The 23,956-nt window shown below is 36.4% G+C and overlaps 1 protein-coding gene across 2 annotated transcripts in view; it reads left to right on the forward strand.

Annotated features, from left to right (window-relative positions):
* DMD (dystrophin) overlaps positions 1–23,956 on the forward strand; it is a 2,087,389-nt gene that overhangs the window by 672,765 nt on the left and 1,390,668 nt on the right. For both annotated transcript variants that reach the window (XM_081221405.1, XM_081221404.1), the window contains exons 16-17: positions 2,558–2,737; positions 13,308–13,483. In XM_081221405.1, coding sequence (XP_081077531.1) covers positions 2,558–2,737; positions 13,308–13,483 — 356 coding nt within the window. The remainder of the gene's footprint in view (positions 1–2,557; positions 2,738–13,307; positions 13,484–23,956) is intronic.

A 23,956-nucleotide genomic window follows, 5' to 3' on the forward strand; every position in this document is an offset into this window, starting at 1 on the left:
CTTGCCCATTTCTACTGCTGTCCAAATCTGATTTATTGGCTGTACTTTCCTGCTTACCTTGGGAGGTATGTCTAGGTGCCTCACTTCTATGAAAATAAATTATATTTCTTCTTTTAAAATCCTATCTGACCTCTGCCTTGTACATGTTTTCTAGACCTTCTTTTTGCCTCCTGAGTTTTCTAGAACTCTCTGGTTCTCTGGCAGTCAAAGATCTGTAATCAATTCTTGATATGCAGAAAGACATCTTTTTTTATACTCTAAGTATTAGTAACAATTAAATCATAATTATTTGATATACACACACAAAATCCAAGCTTAAAATAATTGCTCTCCAAGGATAGATGGGAGAAGACAATTCATTACTATGATGCAATGTATCAGGCACCACCATGGATTTCCTGTTTTCTCCCTCTCTTAGTTATGGTGGGAGAGTACTTCAGGAACTGGGAGGTTATAAGACGAAGAAAGATTGGGAGAGAAAGAGAGAGCTTGGCCCAGAGCCAACAAGGGGAAACAAACTGAGGTAGAACTACTATCCTGCCATCACCATTTGACAAACACAGATCTAGAATTTACTAGATAGAAGCCTTGGTTAGTACAGTGTTTTTGTCATACAGATTTAGGGAAAAATATATTGATTTGATAATTCCACAGTTTTATAATAATGCTGTTTTTATTTTACCTTGAGTTATTTCCCCTAATTGTATTCCTTAATGACGAATTTCCCCTTTATTTTTGTAATGTTCACTAAGTGCTTCTTTTTTTGAATTTTATTTTATTTTATTTATTTTTTATACAGCAGGTTCTTATTAGTTATCTATTTTATACATAGTAGTGTATATATGTCAATCCCAATCTCCCAATTCATCCCCCCTCCACGCCCCGCTAAGTGCTTCTTCATTTTGTTTAATGTTAACACAGGAGGCTTCGTTTCATTTGCCACTAAATCTCTTTGGGTATCCAATTACTTTTATAGATCATCTAAGAAAATCTTTTTAGGTAACATGAGACTACCCATAAATTTCCAACGCAAATGGTTTCCCCTTCTTCAGATTCAGCTTATATATCTTAATTCATATTTTGGTCTCTTGCATTCTTTCAGACTTAGAAAAAATAGTGAAACAAACAATTATTGAGGAGAAACTGGAAATTCATTTCAAAACTTGCTTTTATTCCTTAAAAATGGCGTGCAGTAAGACTGCAATATAAAGAACACCAGGTGAAGTAGATTCTGAGAAAAGGATGAACTAATTGAAGGAGACACCGGAGCAGTCTGCAGTTAAGAGCTATCAATGCAGGTGGCATGCCAAAATGAACTACATGAAGTGTCCTTTGCGGGGGTGTGTGTGTGTAATGATTTCTCCCTGTCGATGACACTTCGGTTCATGAGCAGTTGGGACATCTGTTTCATACTCATTTCTTTGCCATGTGCAATGTTAGTTGTTCTTAAATAAATTTGCATTTATTTTGGAAAGACAGGTCTCACAGCTTAGTTTATGTTCATTGTACTTGCTACTGCCAAAAAGAGGGGATTGTAAAGGGGCCATAAAATAATTCTCTCCTTTCTTTCTTCTTACTCTGTGTTTACAAATTACATCAGGGACTAGCATTTGGGAGACAGAAATGGGATTTCCCAAAGCATAGGTTGACCTTAATGGGCAAAATGAAAGAATAAACAGCCCTGATATACTGATTTCACACAAGCCACTTTGTTTATTCATTCTCTATCAACCAAATGACATGCGTAACCCTCCGTAGCTCCCAGGAACTTTGGAAATATGAATGGTATAAAAATACTTCATAAAACACATAAGCATTTAGTAAACAGGCAAAGTGGTTCCAAAGGATTTGTGTTATACTCAATTACTTAGTTCTATTACCTAATGGGCTCTAAAATTAGCTTTAGAAGATAATTACTCAAATAGCTGAAAGTTAATAACAGATGCTAAAAAATGAAAAAGTCAGTAAGCTGAATAGCAAGGTTTTTGTATCCAAATAATGAAAAGAATGTAAAAATCATAGAAATAAATACTATTGCAAATCTATTCAAATAATCACAGCATTTCATATTGGGAAGGCCCCTTAGCCATGCTCATCTCAGTTCACCATCTTTTCTTCAGGACTCCTGGCATGTGATATTTTATTTGAATTCTATCAGAAATTACAAAGGAATTCACTAACGTCCAAGAGCCATGCCTTTCACTTTAGAACACCTCCAAATGTTAAAAAGTAATTTCCATATGTTGATCTGTTTTGCCTTTTGAAGCAATGCTACATTTTTACTTGGCAGTTCTTCAAAAATGTTAAGGTAGTTCGTAAGTGCCTCAACGAGGTGTTTATTCTACATCTGACTTTTATTTCTCTTCAAGCTTCTTGGGAACATTATTTGGATTATAATTTTCTACTTATATTTTTATGAACTCTCGATCTTTTGCAGGCATAATTATAATCTTTCCATATCTATAGAAATGAGAAAATGCATGCAAAAGCAAATTGAACTATAGTGTTTCGTAAAATGTAACCTAGGCTTTGTCTGTGTTCTTCCTTGTTTTAACAGGTTTTAAAAGCCGATCTAGAAAAGAAAAAGCAAACCATGGACAAACTCTGCTCACTCAACCAAGATCTTCTTTCAACACTGAAAAATACATTGGTAGCCCAAAAGATGGAAGCATGGCTGGACAACTTTGCCCAGCGCTGGGATAATTTAGTCCAAAAACTTGAAAAGAGTTCAGCACAGGTTAGTGATAATAATTAACCTACAGTAAATTATCCTTGAGATTTTTGAAATCTTCAATAAGAGAGTGGTACTGTAACCCTGCAAAGGGTGTCACTAGATTAGTCCTTGCTAAGTATTCAGTTGAATAACAACATGGCTCTCTTGGTTGCCTTGACATTGGAGAATGTGGTAGAAGTGGAGGAGTGAGTGCTAGTGGACTGAACTAGCTACTGCCTTAGAGTGTAATCCCTTCCAATTCAATGGGAATGAGGATCTGAGTGACTCAGAGCAGTCGGACAAAATGCTAGGGAACTGTGTCATCACACTGGAATGATCCCGGAAATGATGAGGGCTATTAATTGACCTCTACATTTTACGTATGAGAAAATGAAGTTTAGGGAGGAAAAGTGAATTGTCCAAGGAAAGTCAGTGATAAGAGGAGGACTAGGGCCCAGGTCCTTTGATTTCACTAAAGACCTCTTTCAATTAGTGCAAGTGAGGTTATAATCAGTGGATTTTCTGCCATAGACTGTTGTTTCATAAAATCATGCAGCTTAGTTATACTAACACATATAGGCTGTAGATTAGGAAAACATCTATGTTTTACTTGTAGTGTCATGTGTTTTTATGCTAAGAATTGTAAAAGTTTTGATATTTTTTTAATGTGATATTTTTAAACTAGAAACTTTTATTATCTGATATGGCTATTAGATGGTAGAATCATGGGCAGTCATTCAAAATATTAACATTATGTTTAATAGTGTTTAATACATTCTGCCATGTTGTTTCACATTATAGAAGCTTTTACTAATTGGCCACAGATCATAGTTCAATGCACCATGCACACATCTCTATTAAAGCCACATTCAGTAGCTTTAGGCATATATCTCCTCTCTTGTGAGACAGTACAGGGAATTTGTTTTTTGATACTTGGCATCTGATAAGTGGCACTTAGGAAATGTTTGTTGAAAGATGAAGAAATGAAGTTTGAAGTACTGCTTCCAAGAATATAATTTAAGAAAATATGATCAGCCAACATATATGATTTTCAATCACAGTTCAATCTTTTTTAAAAAATCAAATTCATATTTAAAATTTAAAACTTGAAGGAGTATCAGTTGCAATCATTTCTCATACAGTCATTGGGCAATAATAAAAATTCTATTGACTATATTTTTGGCAGTTACTTGATATATAATAGTGATTTTACCACCAGATCATGATTCTTCTTATTGTATGTAATCTGGCCTTGGTTACTTTGCGTGATCATTGGCATTTATGTAACAAATATGTGAGACATTAGAAAGTATTATACTTTTTAAACCATCAGTGATATCATTGCAATATATACCCACTGGTTCCATAGATTATTGGTGCTGTAAAATGGTCAGTTACCATGTTAAGAAGCACTGGCATTATTTGATGAAGATATTTTGAAATGTGTCTCTTTAAGGGGATATATTCACGGAGGTGTAATGGGGTTAACAAAAGGTTGCATTCTGGTTCACTTGCCCTATTGGCAGTGGTTTTCCAAACTTGAGTCTGCATAATAGTTACCTGGGAAACTGATTCAAATGCATAGTCCTAGATTCTGTGCTCAGAAAATCTCATTCAGTAGGCTAGTAATCTACATGCAGCCTTTGATAAAGTCTGCAGAACATATTTTTTTAAAACATTGAATTAGTAAGACAGTGACATATGTGCCAGTCCCCACATTCTGGTGTTCCTCAGTGCTGCCTGAAATGGGAAGAACGGAGACCTTCCTAGCAATATATTGCTAGTAGTTCCTAGCAGTATATTGCTAGTATTTAAATATGCTCATTCTGTGGAATGAGACTTGTGCATCTCATCAAAATCTTACTTATTTGATTATTCTAGTTGGTTAAAAAATAAAATAGAAAGCTTATTTTTTAATGGCTTAAAAGTTATGAGACTAGGGGCTTCCCTGGTGGCGCAGTGGTTGAGAGTCCACCTGCCGATGCGGGGGACATGGGTTCGTGCCCCGGCCTGGGAAGATCCCACATGCCGCGGAGCGGCTGGGCCCGTGAGCCATGGCCGCTGAGCCTGCGCGTCCGGAGCCTGTGCTCTGCAATGGGAGAGGCCACAACAGTGAGAGGCCCGTGTACCGCAAAAAAAAAAAAAAAAAAAGTTATGAGACTACCACTTAGGGCAACTTACTTAACCTCCTATTTTTGAACTTTATGAAATCTATGCTAAAACAGTACTAGCTTTGGTTTGTGTAATTCTTTATAAAATGATTTCCAACATATAACATATATCTGCTCTACTTGCTCACTGGGGTTTGATGAGGGTAAAATAAAGCCATAGACATGAAAACATTTTGAGAAAAAAAAAGGTTCTCTTGATATGCAAGGCATTCTGTTTAGTGAGTCTGGACAGCTTGTTGTAAGTTCACTATGATTTTTTTTTTAAACCATTATACACTCTTATACCAGACCAGAAGCAGATAAATGGAGTTATATTAGCAAGTTGCTTCCTAGGACACTAAGCTTGAGCCTTTCTTAAGCTCATGTCTCACTTTTCACTCCTTGGTTTTTCCCAAAAAATGCACTATCATAGGCCCAATCCAAATCATTGTTTGGGAGTCGGGGGCTCTTAGGAAGCTACCCAGGGAAAGAGGAATTAAAAGGAGATAGAGTGAAAAAAGAAATAGTATCTTGTAACTAAAAAAAAAAAAGATTTTCTCTCTTACGTGTCACATTGAACTTAATCAAAATTGCATAAGAATTCCAAGAATGTTGAGGGTAAGGTTGTGACCTTAAAGAACAAAGCCCACTTGTTTGCATATATTCCAGCATGTTTGTGGGGGAAAAATAGTCACATTAATGACACAATATACTCAGTCTTTTAAAAATCCTTTTAAATGATTGGTATAAAGAATGAGCAAAGCTCTGGTAATGGTTAAAATCCAGTAGGGTGTTGGAATTGTGACTGAGATGACAAGGCATCCGATTGTGCTCATATGTGTTCATCATGTGCCCGAAATTTTGACTGCTATTCAGGTCAAGGCTTTGAGGGATTTTGACCTTATGAAACAGTAGCATGGCAAGAGATCAAAACATGAAAAAAATTAACTATGAGGGCTGCTCTGTTGCATTTCAGAGTCAGGTTTGGCTTGAATAATACCTGGACACAAGCTGAAGATGCTGAAGTTGATGAGAAGGCAGCCTAAGAAAATGGAAATACTTTGTTTCCAAAAGTTAAAAAGAATAATAACATTTGCGATGTGGATGCTTAAAATTAGAAAAGAGAGCAAATGAAATACACCTTGAATTGAAGTATTTAAATACTCGAATGACCCTTTGTTTCCTCCAAACTTTTTATAAACATGCTCGTTGAAATTTACTCAGCTATTATTTCCTACCTGCCGTGCCCCTGGTGGACGTATTTATATTTTGATTGTAATTAGGGAATACGATAGTCAGAAATTCATTATAGTTAATACTTTAAATGATTTGAAATATTATTTTTCACATTTAACTGAAATCATGGTATACTATGGAAAGGGGATATTATTCATTTGCTTTATAATTTATTATAGTAATTTATGTTAGACTTGGCAGCATGAGTTTAGACGTAAGAATATATCTATCTAGATAAGTCCAGAAGTTCTGTAGCCTTGTGATTTTTTTAAACAGAGTAAATTATCTTCTTTGCCAGAAATAAGGAACACTCTGTGACTCGTGCAAGTTCATAGCTCTTATTCCCATTTTATCAATACGTTGCTATATTCCTAATGACCATTTTTGCAGTGTTCGGAACTATGAGCACAAATATCTTAAAGATAAAATTAATATCCTCAGAATTCTCCTCCCCTTGAACATGAGCGTACATGTTTATGCTGTGTGTGTCTGTGTCTGTACTCATGGATTCCCAAATAGAGGAAGTGATTATTTTGTATGGATATATCTCTTCTACATTATTTATGTCCTTCTGAGAGTTTTAAAACTCCTGCCAGACATGTAAGTAATGTAAAACATGGTTCAAGATAATAAGCTAGTGTTTTTCATAATACCAGAAACGCAAATAGATGCAGAAGCATTAAGATGAAAATTTCTGTATTTGCCTTTCTTTTCAGAGTTCATTCTCATATTTTAGAGATCCCTGTTTTTACTCTCCATAAAATATTTTACATGCACATTCTGACTGTACCCATTCTCAAAGCATTATTTTGTAGACCTCTTGATACATGAAATGTAGTTACAATTGGTTTGCCTCTCATCTTTTTGCCAATGATTTTAATTAAAAATACTCTAAGGCCTTTCAGTTGACAACCCTTTTCAGTGGTTCCTGAAAGCTCTCCAAGTCTAATCAGTCTGCTGCCAATTAAAAAACAATTTTAATGGTTTTATAAAACCCATAATTGAAATAAAATTTCCTCACTTATTTTAGGTTTTTATCTTAATTCATGGACTAACTATCTTGAATTTTAGAGCATCTTTTGGTTAATTGCTTAGGTTAAAGGTTTTATTAGAAAATTTCCAAGTTATAGCTCAAATAACCTTGGGAATTAACTGTATTCTTTTGCTACCTTCAGCTAAAGTAGATGTTTGAGAACAGGCCGTGTGTGCATCAGTGCAATTGGTTTTATGCTGTAAATTCATTTATCTACAACAACACAAAATGTTGTAGGCACTGAAAATTTAAGAGACAAGAGCTGAATTAACTGTTGGAACCACTCATTCCTTATTTATAAAATGAAAAATTTGGTCTAGGAAGATCTCTGTAGTGTCCTTCTAGTTCTAAATGTTTATGATACGTTTCTCTTTGCTTGAAATTTTATATAAAACTCTGGAGTAATTAGTGAAGAGATTCCAACTATCTCCATTGTATAAATCTCAGAGTCAGCTGGAAGATGATAATAAAAATGAAATTCTCTTCCTATTAGAAGAAGACTGACTTCTGAAGTAGTTACATTTCACTCATCATGAGTATGTAATTAAAATGCCATTAAGATAAAATACTCAGCATCTATATGATAAATCTATTGTTTGTTGACAATAAATGAAATAACACAGCAAGAAAAATCCAAGTTTTTTCTGTATGCTTAATAATCTGCATCCCTAGTTAAAGAAAGTGTTCCATTACTTCCTGCCAGATGGTGTGTAGAGGAAGGTCAGGTGGATCAGAAAAAATAAATTTCGTTGCTTCTTGAATTTTTGCAGATGTGGCTAATTCACACAATTGCTCAAATTCTGTGATTAGTATGTATCCTGAAGCCAACATGTATCTCTTCTTTCTGACAATGTGTACAAAAGAGAATTTGAAGTGAGGGACAAAATACATAAAATTAAAGAGAGAGTTTTATGGAATAAACCTTCTTAACTATCATATAATATTTTATTTCAAATAGGAGAATGACTTCTTTTATGATATCTTTTGAATATTGACTCTGTGCTTATGATTCTAATATCAGTATCTATTCAAGAAGTTATATTGCCTTAATATCAGTATCAAAACAGGACAGTAATTGATATTACAGTTTAGTTACCAAGCCACTCTCATGAACTTGGGCACTCCTTACATGCTACACCTAGCTGTGTTAATTCCTTGGCATTTGTTCATGACATAGAATATTTTTTAGCCTTTTGATTAATAACCCAGCTTCCTTTGTGAGCACCTGATCTTTTACCCCAGGTTTCTCATAAAGTTCAACATATAAATCCTTTCTGTTGCTTAGAATTGTGAATCCTCACACCGTCATCAGGTATTTGTGCCTTGTGCTACCACGCCTGTGGAGATAGTTTTAAGCCTGGCTATCAGTTACCAGCTAAAGCTGTTGCTGTGATTATGCAGTATGTTTTAAACTGTAGAACTGCAACCCCTCTATGCCCATTAAAAATCAGTGATCACTCTAAAGTTCTGTATGTATAAAGAACACAACGAGAAACTTCAATCCACACTTGTCAACCAGCCTGAAATTTTTACCTCTCATCTATAAAATGGGAATAAACTTAGTACTTATTCTTAGGGCCATTGTGAGGTAATGATAACCACCACTTATTAAGCTTTTACTGCAGATACTATTTTGAGTATTTTAAATAAGATAAGGGATTCAAAGCACCTAGCATAATGCCTGGAATGTGCAGAGAGCTCCATAACTGGTAGCTATTATTACAAGTATAAGTATTTTAATAATAAAAATGATAATAAAGTAAATTAGGTAACTGATTTTTTATAATTTGAATCTCTTTTAGTAAGTTTTTTTAAAATGTTCAAATAGTATCTCACAATACCAGTAGAAATCTCTAACATCAAAACTTACAAAGTCAAGACTATTTAAATAATTAAGTGGTGCAGTTAAGAATATGGGCCAAACTGAGAGAAAGATAAGAGCATAAAGTTAATTTAAAATATAAGAACAGGTGGTAAATACAACTAGTTGCCCATGAGAAACTGGACACAGTGGTGGAAAAGAAATGTTTCCTTTCGTTATATGCCCTTTTACATTCTTTAAATATGCTTGAATGTACATATAGCTCTTTTTCAAAATGTGCATTTGTAAACAAATGGAAGAGAAAATGGTAAGAAAGATTTTCATTGTTTGAAAATAGTATGTTTTTTCTAGACCTACCCAACTTGTACAACCTTAATGCAAGAAGATGTTCACCCTAGAACTATCAAGATACTGGGCAAATGCTCTTCCAGTTTTTCTCACAATGGGAAAAGATGTAAATTTTGGAAATTAACATATATCACTTTATAAGTAAAGAAGGTTCGGTTTAGAAAAATTCCTGAATTTTCTCTGGACTTTTTAGTGGTTATTACTAATATGTAGCAAGAGAGTACTTATTGTGTTCAAACATTATGTAATTTAATTCTTGCTTCCCGGACGGGCTACATATTTTGCGAGGCTCAGCGCAGAATGAATATGCAGGGATTCTTTACAAAAGTTATTAAGAATTTCAAGAGGGTGACAGCAGAGCATGAAACCAAGAATGAGATCCTTTTGAGTGAGGGGACCTGGGTGACTACATAAGTTGCACACCCATGAAGCAGGCCTTGTTTGCAACACCCTTGTGAGAGATGTGTTATCATTACTGTTTTACATATGAAGAAAATAAATCAAAGCTCTGAGAGAGTAACCAGTCTGCCTCAAATGTTACAGGATGTGAACTGTGGACCTGTTGTTTGAGAACTGTGGAGCCTGGCTCAGAGACCTCCACTTTTAATCACTGTAAGGGGAACTAGCTTCCAAACCTAAAGACAAATAATTCTTTTCCATTTTTACTGGCTAGTTAACTGACAGATCAAGGGGCTAGTATTTAAAAACAAATCTACTTTGTTTTCGTGAAGACATTTACATGCAATTATTTTGCATACTTGTATTTTTCATATGGAACTCACCTTGTCTCACAATCATTTGTGTGGTTGTCACCTTCACTACTATACTGTGATATCTCTAAAAATAGAGGTTCCATTATATTTGTTTCTGGGTGTCCTGTAGTGACACATATTGAATAGATGTTAGAATTTAATTGAACCATTATGATTCAGCTGCTGAATAGCTTATGCAGTTTTAGATTGCTTTAATTGAATATGATGTCCAAAGTCAGAAAATCTAGGTTTTGGAGCACCTGATTAAATCTAGTTCTAGCAAGTACCTGGTATTATAGAGCTTGGAAATAAGATTTATTAGAGTCATGATTGTCAAGCTTCAGACCTTTAAGACTGTCAGGTGGAAACAATACTCACCTTACTCTTTGTTGTTTCAGGGTTCAAAACAAATTTTATTTAGTTATTTACTCAGGCCATGCAGCACAGCTTGTGGGATCTTAGTTCCCAGACAAGAGATTGAATCCATGCTCCCTGCAGTGGAAGCACAGAGTCCTAAGCTCTGGACCGCCAGGGAATTCCCAAAACAAATTTTATATGAATGAAGTCATAATAATGCAGGCTTGGGCTTCCCTGGTGGCGCAGTGGTTGAGAGTCCGCCTGCCGATGCAGGGGACACGGGTTCGTGCCCTAGTTCGGGAAGATCCCACATGCCGCAGAGAGGCTAGGCCCGTGAGCCATGGCCGCTGAGCCTGCGCGTCCGGAGCCTGTGCTCCGCAAGGGGAAAGGCCACAACAGTGAGAGGCCCACGAACCACACACACACACACAAAAAATAATAATAATAATGCAGGCTTCCACTAGGTGTAAAGATCTTTGCCAATGGGAAAAATTGATGCCATACTCAGGAAGGAGTTGTCTGCTTCTGGAAGTAGTGAATCCTGTAGTAAGGAAGAGGTTATACTCAGTGACCTCCATAATCCCTTCCTGTCTATATTTTTAACGATTCTAACATATAATTAAGTGTTTACAGTCAATAACTAAAAGTGATGGGGAAATTTAGCACATGACCAATTGTTTTTTATTCTGGAGTAGGTTTTGAAAGTAATTATTAATTTGTTATATACAATGAATTATACCCTATATTTACAGGGTCAATGCACAGATGTTTTCTTATTTCTGTATCCCAAAGGAAATGAAGTAGTAGTTTCAAATACTGTATAGTGATGATTATAGTATAGAACAATTACAGATCCACATCTGCTATTATTTTATTAAAAAATATTATTTTTTCTTTCTTATAAGGCTTGCTATATTCTTAAATTTCTTTTCATAGTATATAATGTTGCCATTTCTCTTTACCTTCCGTGGGCACATCAATCCAATTTCATAATAAATAGCAATTAGAAGATATTATAACATTTTAGAAATTAATTTCACAGCCAAATATTCAGTAGCACAAATATTCCATAACATTAGATATAACTGCAAAAAATAGCTTTGTATTTTCAGAATCTCTGCATTCTGGTGCCTGCACATATAAAAGTAGAAATTTTCCACCTGAACAATATTTTCTTCAAGCCCTGATTGTATGCAAAAACAATTTGCCCATGTAAAAAAATGTTACTCTGAAAAAATTAAATGCTCTTGGAATCCTACTTAAAAACTCTGTGTTCCTTTTGGTTAAAGGTAGAATTAATTTTATCATGTAATTGTCATTTTGTGTTGAGTTCAGTTAGGTTTGAGGTTACATCTTAAGCATTTTTAAAAAGTATGTTACCTTCTGCTTTCATTTTGGCATAACTTGTCAGTGGACTATATAATTATAGTTTGAAGCTCAGTGCTTGATTCTGAATAATGAATCTATGGAGATCTTAGAGAAGATAAAACCTGTGCTTGACACATGTAGAAACTTAATATCTCTTAATGTCTTTTTTTTTAAAAGTATTTAGGCTACCTAAATGGAAGTCCCTAAGGCCTTGGCATATGTAAAGATGTGGCTTGCACAAAGGGTAGCACCTTCAAAATGTATTTGTCAAAAGCAATTTTTACATAAGACACCATGACAAAGGATTTCATTACTACATGTCAATTCCTATTTGGAAGCTTAAATCAGAAGATCATGAGGCTTCCCTGCTTTCTTCCCATTGAGGGAATCGGTCATCATGTGTGAGGCAGGGAGGTTCCCTCAAATCTCTTCCTTATCTCTTGGCAAATTCAGGAAAATCAGTAAAACTACTCTCGGCCCCAACCAGATCCTTGACTATGTGTATATTTAGTACATATAAGTGGATCCAAAGCAGGCCTGTTTTGGTCTCCATGGAAATAGGTCTTCCGAAAAATTTGGCTTACTGGAAGAGTAATGATTAACATCACAAGAGGTAACTTTTTAGTCTTAATAACTGGAGGACTGTGAGACAGAATTGGTGGTTAAGGCAAGAGGATGTCTCACCGTTTTGTGACTTGTCTGTCTGGTAATGCCTGTGTACTGAGGGAATGGCTTCTCACAACTTGGGTCACAAATCGTATCATTTCAAAGAGTGATGATCTATGTCTAAAAAAAATCTTTGTAAAATCTGAACACAAAGTTAGTGTAATTCTAAACCAAGAAGAATTGAATGCTAACTTTGGATACTCAAATATTTTAACAGATTGACTAATTTAAATCAAACAAGTGTAGCGTGCTTTTTAACATTCGAATAACATTCAGCTTAAATGTATTTCTGGACTAATAGACACTTTATATTAATCTTTTATTGTACTTTTAAAGGGCATATCACTTATTTGATTAAAAAGTCATTTATTACACAGTTCAAAGAATTTTGTCTAAAAATTTATAGACTATAAATAATTATATTTATGAAAACCAAAGATGCATTCAGTGCACTATTTAATAAACATATACAATGTGCCAGGCAATGGCATTAGTGCTGGAATACCTGAGCACAATTTACATTAGTGTTGTAAATACTTTAAGCAGCATGTCTAATTAAATGACAGAACGACACCCTAAGTTTTCCTCCTTTGCCCCACTTATTTCCTATCGCTTAACTAATAAATTGCAGAGGTGCTAGTTTACTTCTGGTTTTGAGATTACTTTCCTTTGTGGTTTAAGTCAACATAACTTAAGTCAGATAAAACAATTTGATTTGGGTTCAGTATGGTGCTATTTTGATCTGAAGGTCAATTTACCAACAAACAGGAACAGTTTCTCATTATTTTCCTTCACCACTCCAAGCAGTCTTTACTGAAGTCTTTCAAGCAGTGTGTGACCTCTGTTTCAATACTTCTTGCAGATTTCACAGGCTGTCACCACCACTCAGCCATCACTAACACAGACAACTGTAATGGAAACGGTAACTATGGTGACCACGAGGGAACAAATCCTCGTAAAGCATGCCCAAGAGGAACTCCCACCACCACCTCCCCAAAAGAAGAGGCAAATTATTGTGGATTCCGAAATTAGGAAAAGGTGAGAAGCTTTTGCTCATGGCTTTATCCTCAAACGAAGAGTAATTGTTAAGCAGGAAAACTCATTTACAGCTATTTTGATGGCAGTGTTTTTACTTAAACAATATTTCCCGAAGCCTCGGGTGCCTATAATGTCAGTTAAGTTAGTAAGACAAATTATGAAGTAAGTTTTAAAATTTCCCCCAAGCAATCCCTATCCCAACAAAAACAGAATGCTTAATGGAAATACTATTTTCTGGATTGAAAACCACAAGTGATGGATGCCTTTTATCCTGAAAGTTTCCTTTTTTCTTATCAAGAGCCTGCTTGTTTAGTGCCTGCTTTTGCATTAAATGCCTTTTTCCAGTAATGGAAAGGACATTTTCATGAAGAAGAAGTACACCTATAATAGACATGATCCATTCTGTTAGTTTACGAGAACATAATGTCTCAACCTGCGTGTCCTAAATCAGGAGTAATTACAGAACAGATTTCCTGTTCTTTGATATTTATAAAGTCTTATCTTGAAGGTGTTAGAATTTTTAACTGAGCTTTTTGTGGATATTCTCAACTAGACATTGTAGATAAGTTAGGTATTATGTAAATCAGTAGATATATTAAAAGGATGGGAATACAATTTCATAAATGCAAAAGCTAGCATGAAAATCATTAAAATGGTACAATTTCCTTTTCATGCCAATTATTATAATTCTAAGATTAAGAAAGAACATTTAAACCTGCCTTAACGTTTCTAAGCAACATGTGTTTGGGAGCACATGGAACATTTGACATTAGAATTTGTGTATACAAGGGTAGGGAAGCATGAGAAGAACATATACCCCAAAATAGCGTGTCAGATGTTTTAGGCAAAGGAAAAAAAAAACACCTAGAAAAGTTTTCAAGTACATCATCTGGGACTTTCAATACTTCCCTGTTAATCCATGACTTTTAACCTACTTTCATAATTCCACCGTAGACCACGGGGCTTTTCTCCCCGGTTGGAGCTCCTTGGCTGAGTGAACCCTCTCATTCAGGGCTCAGCAAACTGAAGCCTGCAGGCTCAATCCAGCCTGCTGCCAGTTTTTGTAGGGCTCATGAGCTGAGAACTGTTTTTTACATTTCTAAATGGTTGAAAATAATCAAAAGAATATTCCATGACATGTGAAAATTTCTGAAATTCAAAGGTCAGTGTGCACAAATAAGGTTTTATCAAAACAAAGTCAGACTCATTCATCTATGCATCATCCTTGGTTGCTTTCACATCAGAAAGGCAGGGTTGGGTAGTTGTCACAGAGACTATATGACCTACAAACCCCCAAATATTTACTATCTGGCCATTTACAGGAAAAGTTTACTGAGCCTTGTTCCAGTCAAATGGTTCTCAGAATCTTTGAATATTGGCATTCTATTTGGGGCAGCAACTTCCAAGAACTCTACTCATTATAGTGGTTAAAATTTTAACATTCATTGATGGAGAAAGAATGTGACAGCAAAAATAAATCAGTAAAGCTCTTAATGAATTTGCTTTTTATTTATTTATTTTTTTTTTTAATTTTTTTTTTTTTTGCGATACGCGGGCCTCTCACCGTTGTGGCCTCTCCCGTTGCGGAGTACAGGCTCTGGATGCGCAGGCTCAGTGGCCATGGCTCACAGGCCTAGCCGCTCCGCGGCATGTGGGATCTTCCCAGACCGGGGCACGAACCCATGTCCCCTGCATCGGCAGGCGGACTCTCAACCTCTGCGCCACCAGGGAAGCCCTGAATTTGCTTTTTATTAATCCTAAGAGCATGGCGATTAATTTGATGCCTTGTTAAATATATGTCTACCGACAATGCCTAGTGGGCACATGGATTTATGGATCCTTTGCAACAACCTATCAGCTCTCCAACAAGTTTCCAAGCAGAGCAATATGGAGACCTAGTTGATCTACCCCCTAATATGTTCGGGACCCTTCTAATACAGATATTAACAGAGCAATTTGATTCCTATCAATCTCTGCCTTCAAAAGCTTATTCTTGGCTCCTGTTTGGAGAATGTATTTGGTTAGGAAAAATGTGTTCTGAGTACTTTTTTGTTTTCAAGAAAGTGTGACTAGTGGTGAAATATTCTGCCTCCTAAATTCTGTTTGTATCATATGCTCTCAGCAGTTTTTGTAAGTGCTTGGAAGGAGATGTTCAATTGGGAACATAAAGAATATATTACTTAAATAAAAGCTAACACTTATTGAGGATTTTATTATGCACTCAGCACTAGATTAAGTGCTTTGTCTGCATAGCTCATTTATTCTTCCCCCTAACCTTCCCAAATAGGTATGGCTATTATTACTATTACACACAGCTTCAGAGTGCCTGAGCCAGGATTTCAGCTGAGGTAACCTGACTACAGAACCTGGACTGTGTAGGAAAATGTTTCTTTTGTAGATAAATGACAAGGGTGATCTTATGTCTTGGTTTGCCTGAATCATCCCAAATTACACCTTTTGTCCCAGCATAATTATATAAAGCACCAACTTTTACTCTCAGATGTATCCTGATTTGGACAGTAGGATAACATGGACACTCTGTGCAAGACTCTAGATTGATAACTTTAGACTGAACAAAGAGAGCAAATGAGCAAACATTTAGGAGCAATTAAATCCAGTAAGTGATAATTGTCTGCAGGATGGAATTTGGTTAAAAATACTATAATGGTTCCGGAGGCGTCATGCAAACATGACTGAAAACATCATGGTGGCTAGTGATTCTCTCTTGTCCCAGGTGAGAATTGCTAGTGTTTAACTGTCAAGACTGTAGTCTTGGCAATCTATTGGGTGCTGATTTTTAAAAAATGATCCCTTTTTTCAGCTTCTCTGACACACTACTGGTTCTACTCCTACTACTCTTTATCTGACTTGCTTTCTTCCTTTTGCCTAAGTCCTATGGTACTATCTCATAAATTCAAATCTTTTTTGCCCTTCTGACTTCTTTACCTGAATTATCTCCTCTCATTGATTCAAGTCCAGCTCTAAATGAGTGACTCCCAAATTTCATAGCTCTATATCTGACTCCCTCAAATTTCACTTTTATGTCTCTAAATCTATGATCTGCATCCAGGCAGTGCTTCAATTTTTATTTTCATCAAATGCAAACATTTGTTGCCTCCAATTACCCACACCTAGTTACTCAGACATTGCACACATATTTTAGTTATTATAACTCATTGACTGTGTGGCTAAAGAAGTAGCAAATATTGGAAAAATCATGGTCTTTGGAATCAGAATTACTCAGGTTTGAAATCTGCCTGTTTTAATTACTAGCTTATGATCCCAGGCAAATTACCTAATATCTGTGCCTCAGATTCAATATCCTCACTTTATTGAACACTGAGGATTAAGTAAGAAGCATTTAATACAGTTGCCTGTAAGGTAGTTAGAATTCAGTAAATGCAGTAGCTGTGGTTCTTGTTTGCTTATGTGGATGTGGTGGAGGTAGAGGCAGTGGTGGAAGCGGTGGTGGTGATTGAGGCGTTGATGATAGTGAAGGTGATTGTTGGTGGAGAAAGTAGAGATGGTGGTCATGAACTATTGGTGAAAAAAATTCCATAAGCATCCTCTCAAGCTTACCAAATGTAACAAAAAATTGCCTTTTCATCTTCCTCTTCAAAACAGAATTTACCACCTGACTTCTCCATTTGTATCAGTTTCTCTTTCCTTTCTCCTTATTTATTATTATTATTACACTATATTATTGGGCAAGTGTAATCATTTTCCAATCATTCTAACTGCCAACGCCATACTCTAAGCCATATACCTCCCTGGGGCCAGACTTGCCCACCCCCCTTTCTGATTAATCTGCCTTAAATTAATATATCTAAAATTGCTTTTATGCTGACCCTCCAGACTTGAGATCCCTATAACTCCAGTTGTCCCCACAGTAAAACACAAACCCCTTCTTGTGGTATAAAATATTTTTTCTCCCACCAGTTTTATGTGTAGCTTCCCCGAAATCTTTCCATTTCATCCAGTACATTACATTCCTTTTTTGCTCTATGCCTCAATGTCACCCACATATATTTTTCTCATCACCAATCACAACAAAGGAATCCTGTTATCAGATTTTTTATATCTTACTTAGATTCCATATATAGTACCATGCATACAATAAATAATAAATATTTGTTGAAAGAGTAATAGAGTTCAATTAATTGTGATAACTAAAATTTTATTTTCAGTAGCATTTAAGAATTCCATCTACTTCTCATGGAATTGTGTTTAATAATAAACAAATGAACATTCTAATAATCTTTAATATTCTAATTTTACCCATTAGGATATCATCATTTATTCAGAACTATTAAGGGATTTAAAATTCAGCTTTGTACCACACTATAATTTCTTAATTATCTAAGGTACATTTAGTTGATTCCTTAATAATGATACAGTTTCTACATTTGTCATATTTACTGCATAAATTGTCCTCCTTACACTAAGATATACGAAAGTGCTTGATGGCCTTGGGTCACAAGGTAATTATTTCTAATAGTAAATTATCCCTGCAGTTCAGTGATATTATTTTACATATAGGTAATTATCAGAGTATGGAACTCAGAATAGGTTAAAACTAGATCTATTATATAGTAAATTGGGATTTATCGAGGAGATTAGTTACTAATCATATAGCAGTTATTTTTAAGAGACTTTTCACAAAAGCGTTCATTTACATTTTTTTATCAGCCAGGTGAAAACAATGGCAAATTGAATTGTTTTTTAAGTAAATGCTATCTCAATAAGGATAATGTTTTTCAGCTATGGTGTTAATAAATGAGTATCTTTGACCTCAAGGGGAGTAGAGAGATGTTTAGAAATACCTAAATTCACTGAGTCTCTTTATCTTCTTCTAGGTAAGCAGACAGTCTTAAGTTTGCTTTCTCTCTCTGTATCCCACATGCTTACTAAATGGTGGAATTATGTACCTGCATTTATGTAGACAATTACGTACCCGTATAATTATTTTGTTTTCTATTTTTCAGCTTAATTGTGTTTTTTTCCCTTTTTTTAATGTCTACTGCCTGAATGATGTTAATTTATGTCACGTCCTTGGAAGGAAGTTAGATGTGTTAGATAAGACCTGTCTTTTTGCCATTTTATGAGATTAATGCATAAGCTATTTTTGTTTTAGATATTTATTTTAACTTTGATTCCTAAACTATAATCTGGAAGTTGTAAACTAAAACATTTTAACTTATCCAAAGAATCTAATTAGATGATTAATGTGTCTAAGAGCTAATTTTTTATTTTCTATATGATAAATTGATCCTAAAATACTTGGGATGTTGGATTCAGTAATAATATTTTTTTTCCATTGGCACTGCCCAGTAAAATAAAACTTTGCTCCTTTTATCTAAGGAAACTAGACTCCAGACTTGTTCATGGTTACAGGTTAATTGAGGTCCAGAAAGGTTAAGCAACTTGCTTTCAGTTGCAAAATAAGGACTAGTGATGAGTCTCCTAATTTCCATTTCAGTGTTAACAGTTGCAATGCCCTACTTCTTTTTATGTATTAGAGTCAAATGACCTTGGTCGTAAGCTCAAATTTCAGTTTAGAAACTATTTTTGGTGAATAATAGAAACCTTACATACCATCTTCAGATGTTACGAAAAGATAACCATCCATTTAATGTTCTTAAAGCTAATTTGTCATATAAGTCAACAATAAGTCAATAAATGTTTTGAAGAATGTAAGAATGTTAATTCTAGAGGCATGCTAAGTGGCCAGAGAACACTTAGAGCAGTGATACTCATAGTGCAGTGCATGAAACTGCAGCATCACTTGGGGACTTGTTAGAAATGCAGACTTGGAGGGCGCTCCCCAAACTTGCTGAATCAGAAACTCTGCAGGTGGGCCCAGGAATCCTTTACAAGCTCTCCAGGTCATTGTTGATAAGCCTTAAAGTTTGAGAACCTTTGACCAAGAACAGTGGTTCTGATACTTTAGCATGTATCAGAATCATCTGGAGGCCTTGTTAAAAGGCAGTTTACTGGTCCCCACCAGAGTTTTTGATTCAGTAGGTCTGGTGCAGTGCCTGAGAATCTTAATATCTAACGAGTTCCCAGGCGATGCTGATGTTGCTAGTTCAGGGCCCACATTTTGTAAATCAGTGCACTAGAGCATCATCTTAGTTTCATCCTGACTCTTGCTTCTCATTTCCCCAAACCAGCCCCAATGATAGGAACCATTTACTCCAGACTAGGCTAAGTGATACTACATAAGATGCCACACAAGATGATGTCCCTTCTTGTGACACCTCTAGTGCTATATGTTGAAATGACCTTTTCATATGACTGTTTCACCCCCTAGACTCAAAGCTTGCCAGGGCCAGGGTCCATATTTTACTCCCAACCTGTTACGGGACCTTCTGATTTGGGGATGCCCAATACATGTTCCAAGTTGAAATGCACTATAATGGGAACTGGTCCTATAAGATGCTACACATAGCTATGGATGTCTAGCTATAGCAGTTGTATGAAAATGTACTCTTCCAGAATGTGAGGCACAAAAAGATGCCAGCCAAGAGGAAGATAGAGCTATATTCCTGGAACTATGACATACAGTTTTGTTTGTTCCCTGAGTGAAGAAAATGGTAGTCACAATTATTCATCTAAAAGAAGAAGCATGGTTGAATGCAAAAAAGAGTTGATTTTTAATCAGAAGATGTGAACTACCACTATTTCCTTACTTCTGATTCTTTCCTTTACCCTCTCATACTCTACATGAAATGCTGAAACTGCTCTCAGCAAGGTCACCAGAGAACTCCTTAATTGTCAGCTCCAAAGGTCGCTCTTCAGTTTATCCTTCTTGAACTTTGTGCTGTGCTTGATGGTGGTAATTAGTTCTTTCTTGAAATTTTCCTCTTTCTCAGTTTCTGGGACATTGTTCTCTCCTGTTTCTTTTCTCCTCTTTGCATTCCGACTATGTCTTCCCATTCTCCTCTTCCTATCCTTTTCATGTTGGTCTCCAAAAGACTCACATTTTGGCTTTATTTCTTTTTATGACACTTTCTTTTCCAGGGTGATATCATTTATAATCCTGCGTTTATCACACATCTATACCTGCTGTTTTCCAAATTAACATCTCTAGCTTAACCTCCTTCCCGATGCTCATACCTGTAACATCCAAATGTTTTTTGGGCATTTCCATCTGGACTTCTTACAGAAATCACAAATGAAGTTCAACAGTTTAGACTACTCATCTTTAGAGACTGTCATTCACATCGTAGTTCCTAAAAACAGCACCTTCTGGACTTGTGCAGTGTACAACCTGTGCAGCCACTCACAGTGGTCATGATATCTGCCACCTCCCTAAGTCCTTTCAATTCTCTTTAGTGTATTTGTTCCTTTACATCCAGGCTGCCTTCCCCCTAGTTAAGTCTCATAGTTTTCTGCATGAAATTCTTAACTGATTTCTGTGCCTCTACGCTCACCCTTCTTATCCATACTGTTCACAGCCTCCTGAGGGATATCTTAAAATGCAGTTTTAATTAGATCATTCCTCTGCCCGTGGTTCTTGAAATGCATAGCACAGAAATTCCTTTCTGATTTTTGACTGCCTGACTCTCCAGCTTCTCTCCCTTCTCCCCTACCCATCTTCTTATATGCCAGTGCTACTCAAAATAGTCTGCAAACTGTTTATTACCAGTACACAATGAGATAAAGAGCTGGAGCCAGAATATAAATCAATGCACCGCTTCCTTTGTCAAGAAAGTTTTGCAATTAAAAAGAAATCAGATGAAATCGTATGCTTGGTGACTATTTATGCTCTAGTGACTTTTCTTGTCACAGGCTACTAACAGATAGTTCACAGACTGGCCACAAACTATATTTCAAATGGCACTGCCCTCTACTCAGCTTTAATGAACCACCCTCTGCTCTCCAAATGCTCTGTATTCCCTCAAACTTCTGTTTCTTTGTAACTACTGTTCTCTCTTGAAGATTCCCTTTTCTTTACTTTCCCTTTTCCAGCTGCCACATTCCTTTTCCCCAACTAACTACCTTCTCTTTCTGGGAACCTAACCTCCCAGACATTTCTCAGCTTTGACAATCCTTCCATTAAAACACTTGCAGAATTTTATTGTAATGATCTTGTTTTTGCATATTTGTATCTCCAGTAAACTCCTTGAGGGCAGGAGCCATTTATTTGCAACTCTAGACCGACAGCACTTAACCCAGAAGTTAGCCCATTGTAGGTAAATATTCAGTAAATATTATATATTAATATATATTAATATAATATAATATATTATATATATTATATAATACAATATATGATAATTATAATATTATAATACATTATATTATATTAATAAAAATATATATTAAATATATCAGTAAATATTCATGGCATATCAAATTGGTATTTGTCAGTCTTGTCAGGAAAACAGAAACCACTCTAGGTGTTTCAGAGAGAGAAATAATACAGGGAATTGTTGAAGGAGGTGATGAAAAGCTGGGAAGCAGCACAGAGGGACAGTGAGGCAACTCAACATACAAGCAGCATCAAGAGGCTGCTCATTTCCCTAGAGCTAGAGGAACACTGCAGGGGGGATGGTACCAGAGTCCCAAAGTTGGGGCCTTCAAACAGGGACTAGCAGTGTTAGGACTGCCAGGCAAGAGCTTGGACCTGGGGAGGGAGGGACCATCCAGAGGAAACTGAAGCCACAGTGGAGATAAAGCTGGTCTAGAAATGTCAGCAAAAGTTGAGTGTGAAGGAACTTGGCTTTCCTCTTCCTTCCATCCTTCTGTATTCTGCCAGTGCCTCTAATCACAAGCCAGGGGGCAAGCAATGGCAGAAAATGTATATATCCCTCTGGTACAGAGAGGACAAGAGAAACGTGAAGAATGGATCTGAAAGAGCAGATGGCCCTGTGACTGCACAGAGATGGATTCTGGCCTTGCATCTTCCACTCATCACCTATGTGACTAAAGCAAGTAACTTAATCTCACTCAGAATCTATTTCTTCACCTCTGAAATGGAATTTATATGACTTTCCTTGTTGGCCCTCACACTGGAAATTTTACTGTATGTGTCTCTCTTGATGATTATTTAGGCGAAAATATACACCCTCTCCCCAGGAGAAAGTTGAGTTCCCAATTATTAATTTAGAACATATATCTTCCCATTACCACATTTGTGTTATAAGAGAAAATATTCTTATTCTAACATTTTCTGAGAATATTCTTATTCTGATGTCTTCCCTAGTCAGCAACCTGTATCTCTATGAATCAATATACATTATTTCATCACAGGAAAGTACAGTGATGTCTGGCTCCTATGGACTGAATTGTGCCCCACTTCCCCAATATTCATGTCTTGAAGCCCTTACCCCAATTTGATGTTACTTGGAAATGGGGTATTTGGGGAATAATTAGGTTTAGAAGAGGTTTTGAGGGTGGGGCCTTCATGATGAGATTAGTGCCATTATAAGAAGAGGCGCCAGAGAGCTTGTTCTCTCTCCTCCTTCCTATGTGAGGGTACATTGATAAGGCAACCATGTACAAGCCAGGAAGAGAGGCCTCACCAGAAAGTAACCATGCTGACACCTTGATCTTGAACTTCTGGCTTCCAGAACTATGAGAAAATAAATTTCTGTTGTTTAAGCCAGCAGTCCCCAACCTTTTTGGTACCAGAGACCAGTTTCATGGAAGACAGTTTTTCCCATGGGATGGGGTGAGGAGGGGGGATGGTTCAGGCGGTAATGCGAGCCATGGGGAGTGATGGGGAGCAGCAGATGAAGCTTTGCTCACTTGCTGCTCACCTCCTGCTGTGCAGCCCAGTTCCTAACAGGCCGCAACCGGTACTGGTCCGTGGCCCCGGGGTTGGGGACCCCTGGTTTAAACCACCCATCTATAGTGTTTTGTTACATCAGCCTGAGCTGACTAAGACACTGGCTTTGTAGGGCCATGCGTTTTGCTTTGGGTTTTAACTAAGCCTCATAGAGATGCTCACTAAAAGAAGTAGATGAATTGAAACAACTCATGATGCTGGGGAAGTGGTAGTGGGACAGTGAGTACACATCAGATTTAAATGGTTTTCTGCATTGTACCAGATAGTTTCTAAACCTTGACTGGAAGTTATTTAATCTTCAAAGACCCATGAGATAAAAGCATGTTGAAGTCCTTTAAACTCAGTGAGCTTTCACACTGAGGGTATTTAAAGTTTAATTTGCTTCCCACAAGGTCCAAGGCACCACTCAGTGTACAGAGGGGTTCTTTGAACACTCCTGTAGTCAGTATGAGTCCACAGTATTTCAAGAATGTAGTGACAGCAACATTAGTTTTCTTGCTAATTTTCATATTCATTCAACAATATCTAATGGATCACTATGATGTGCAGAGCACTCCAGTTGCTATGACCAAGAACCATACTTAGTCCTTCCCTCAGGAAGCTTGCATTCTAATAGTATAAACTATGTCATGGAGAAGTACCAATAAAATGTTAGAAAAGTCATAAGGAAGAAAGGA

The sequence above is a fragment of the Mesoplodon bidens genome (genome assembly GCF_964165515.1).
Source record: "Mesoplodon bidens genome assembly, chromosome: X".
Lineage (NCBI taxonomy): Eukaryota > Metazoa > Chordata > Mammalia > Artiodactyla > Ziphiidae > Mesoplodon > Mesoplodon bidens.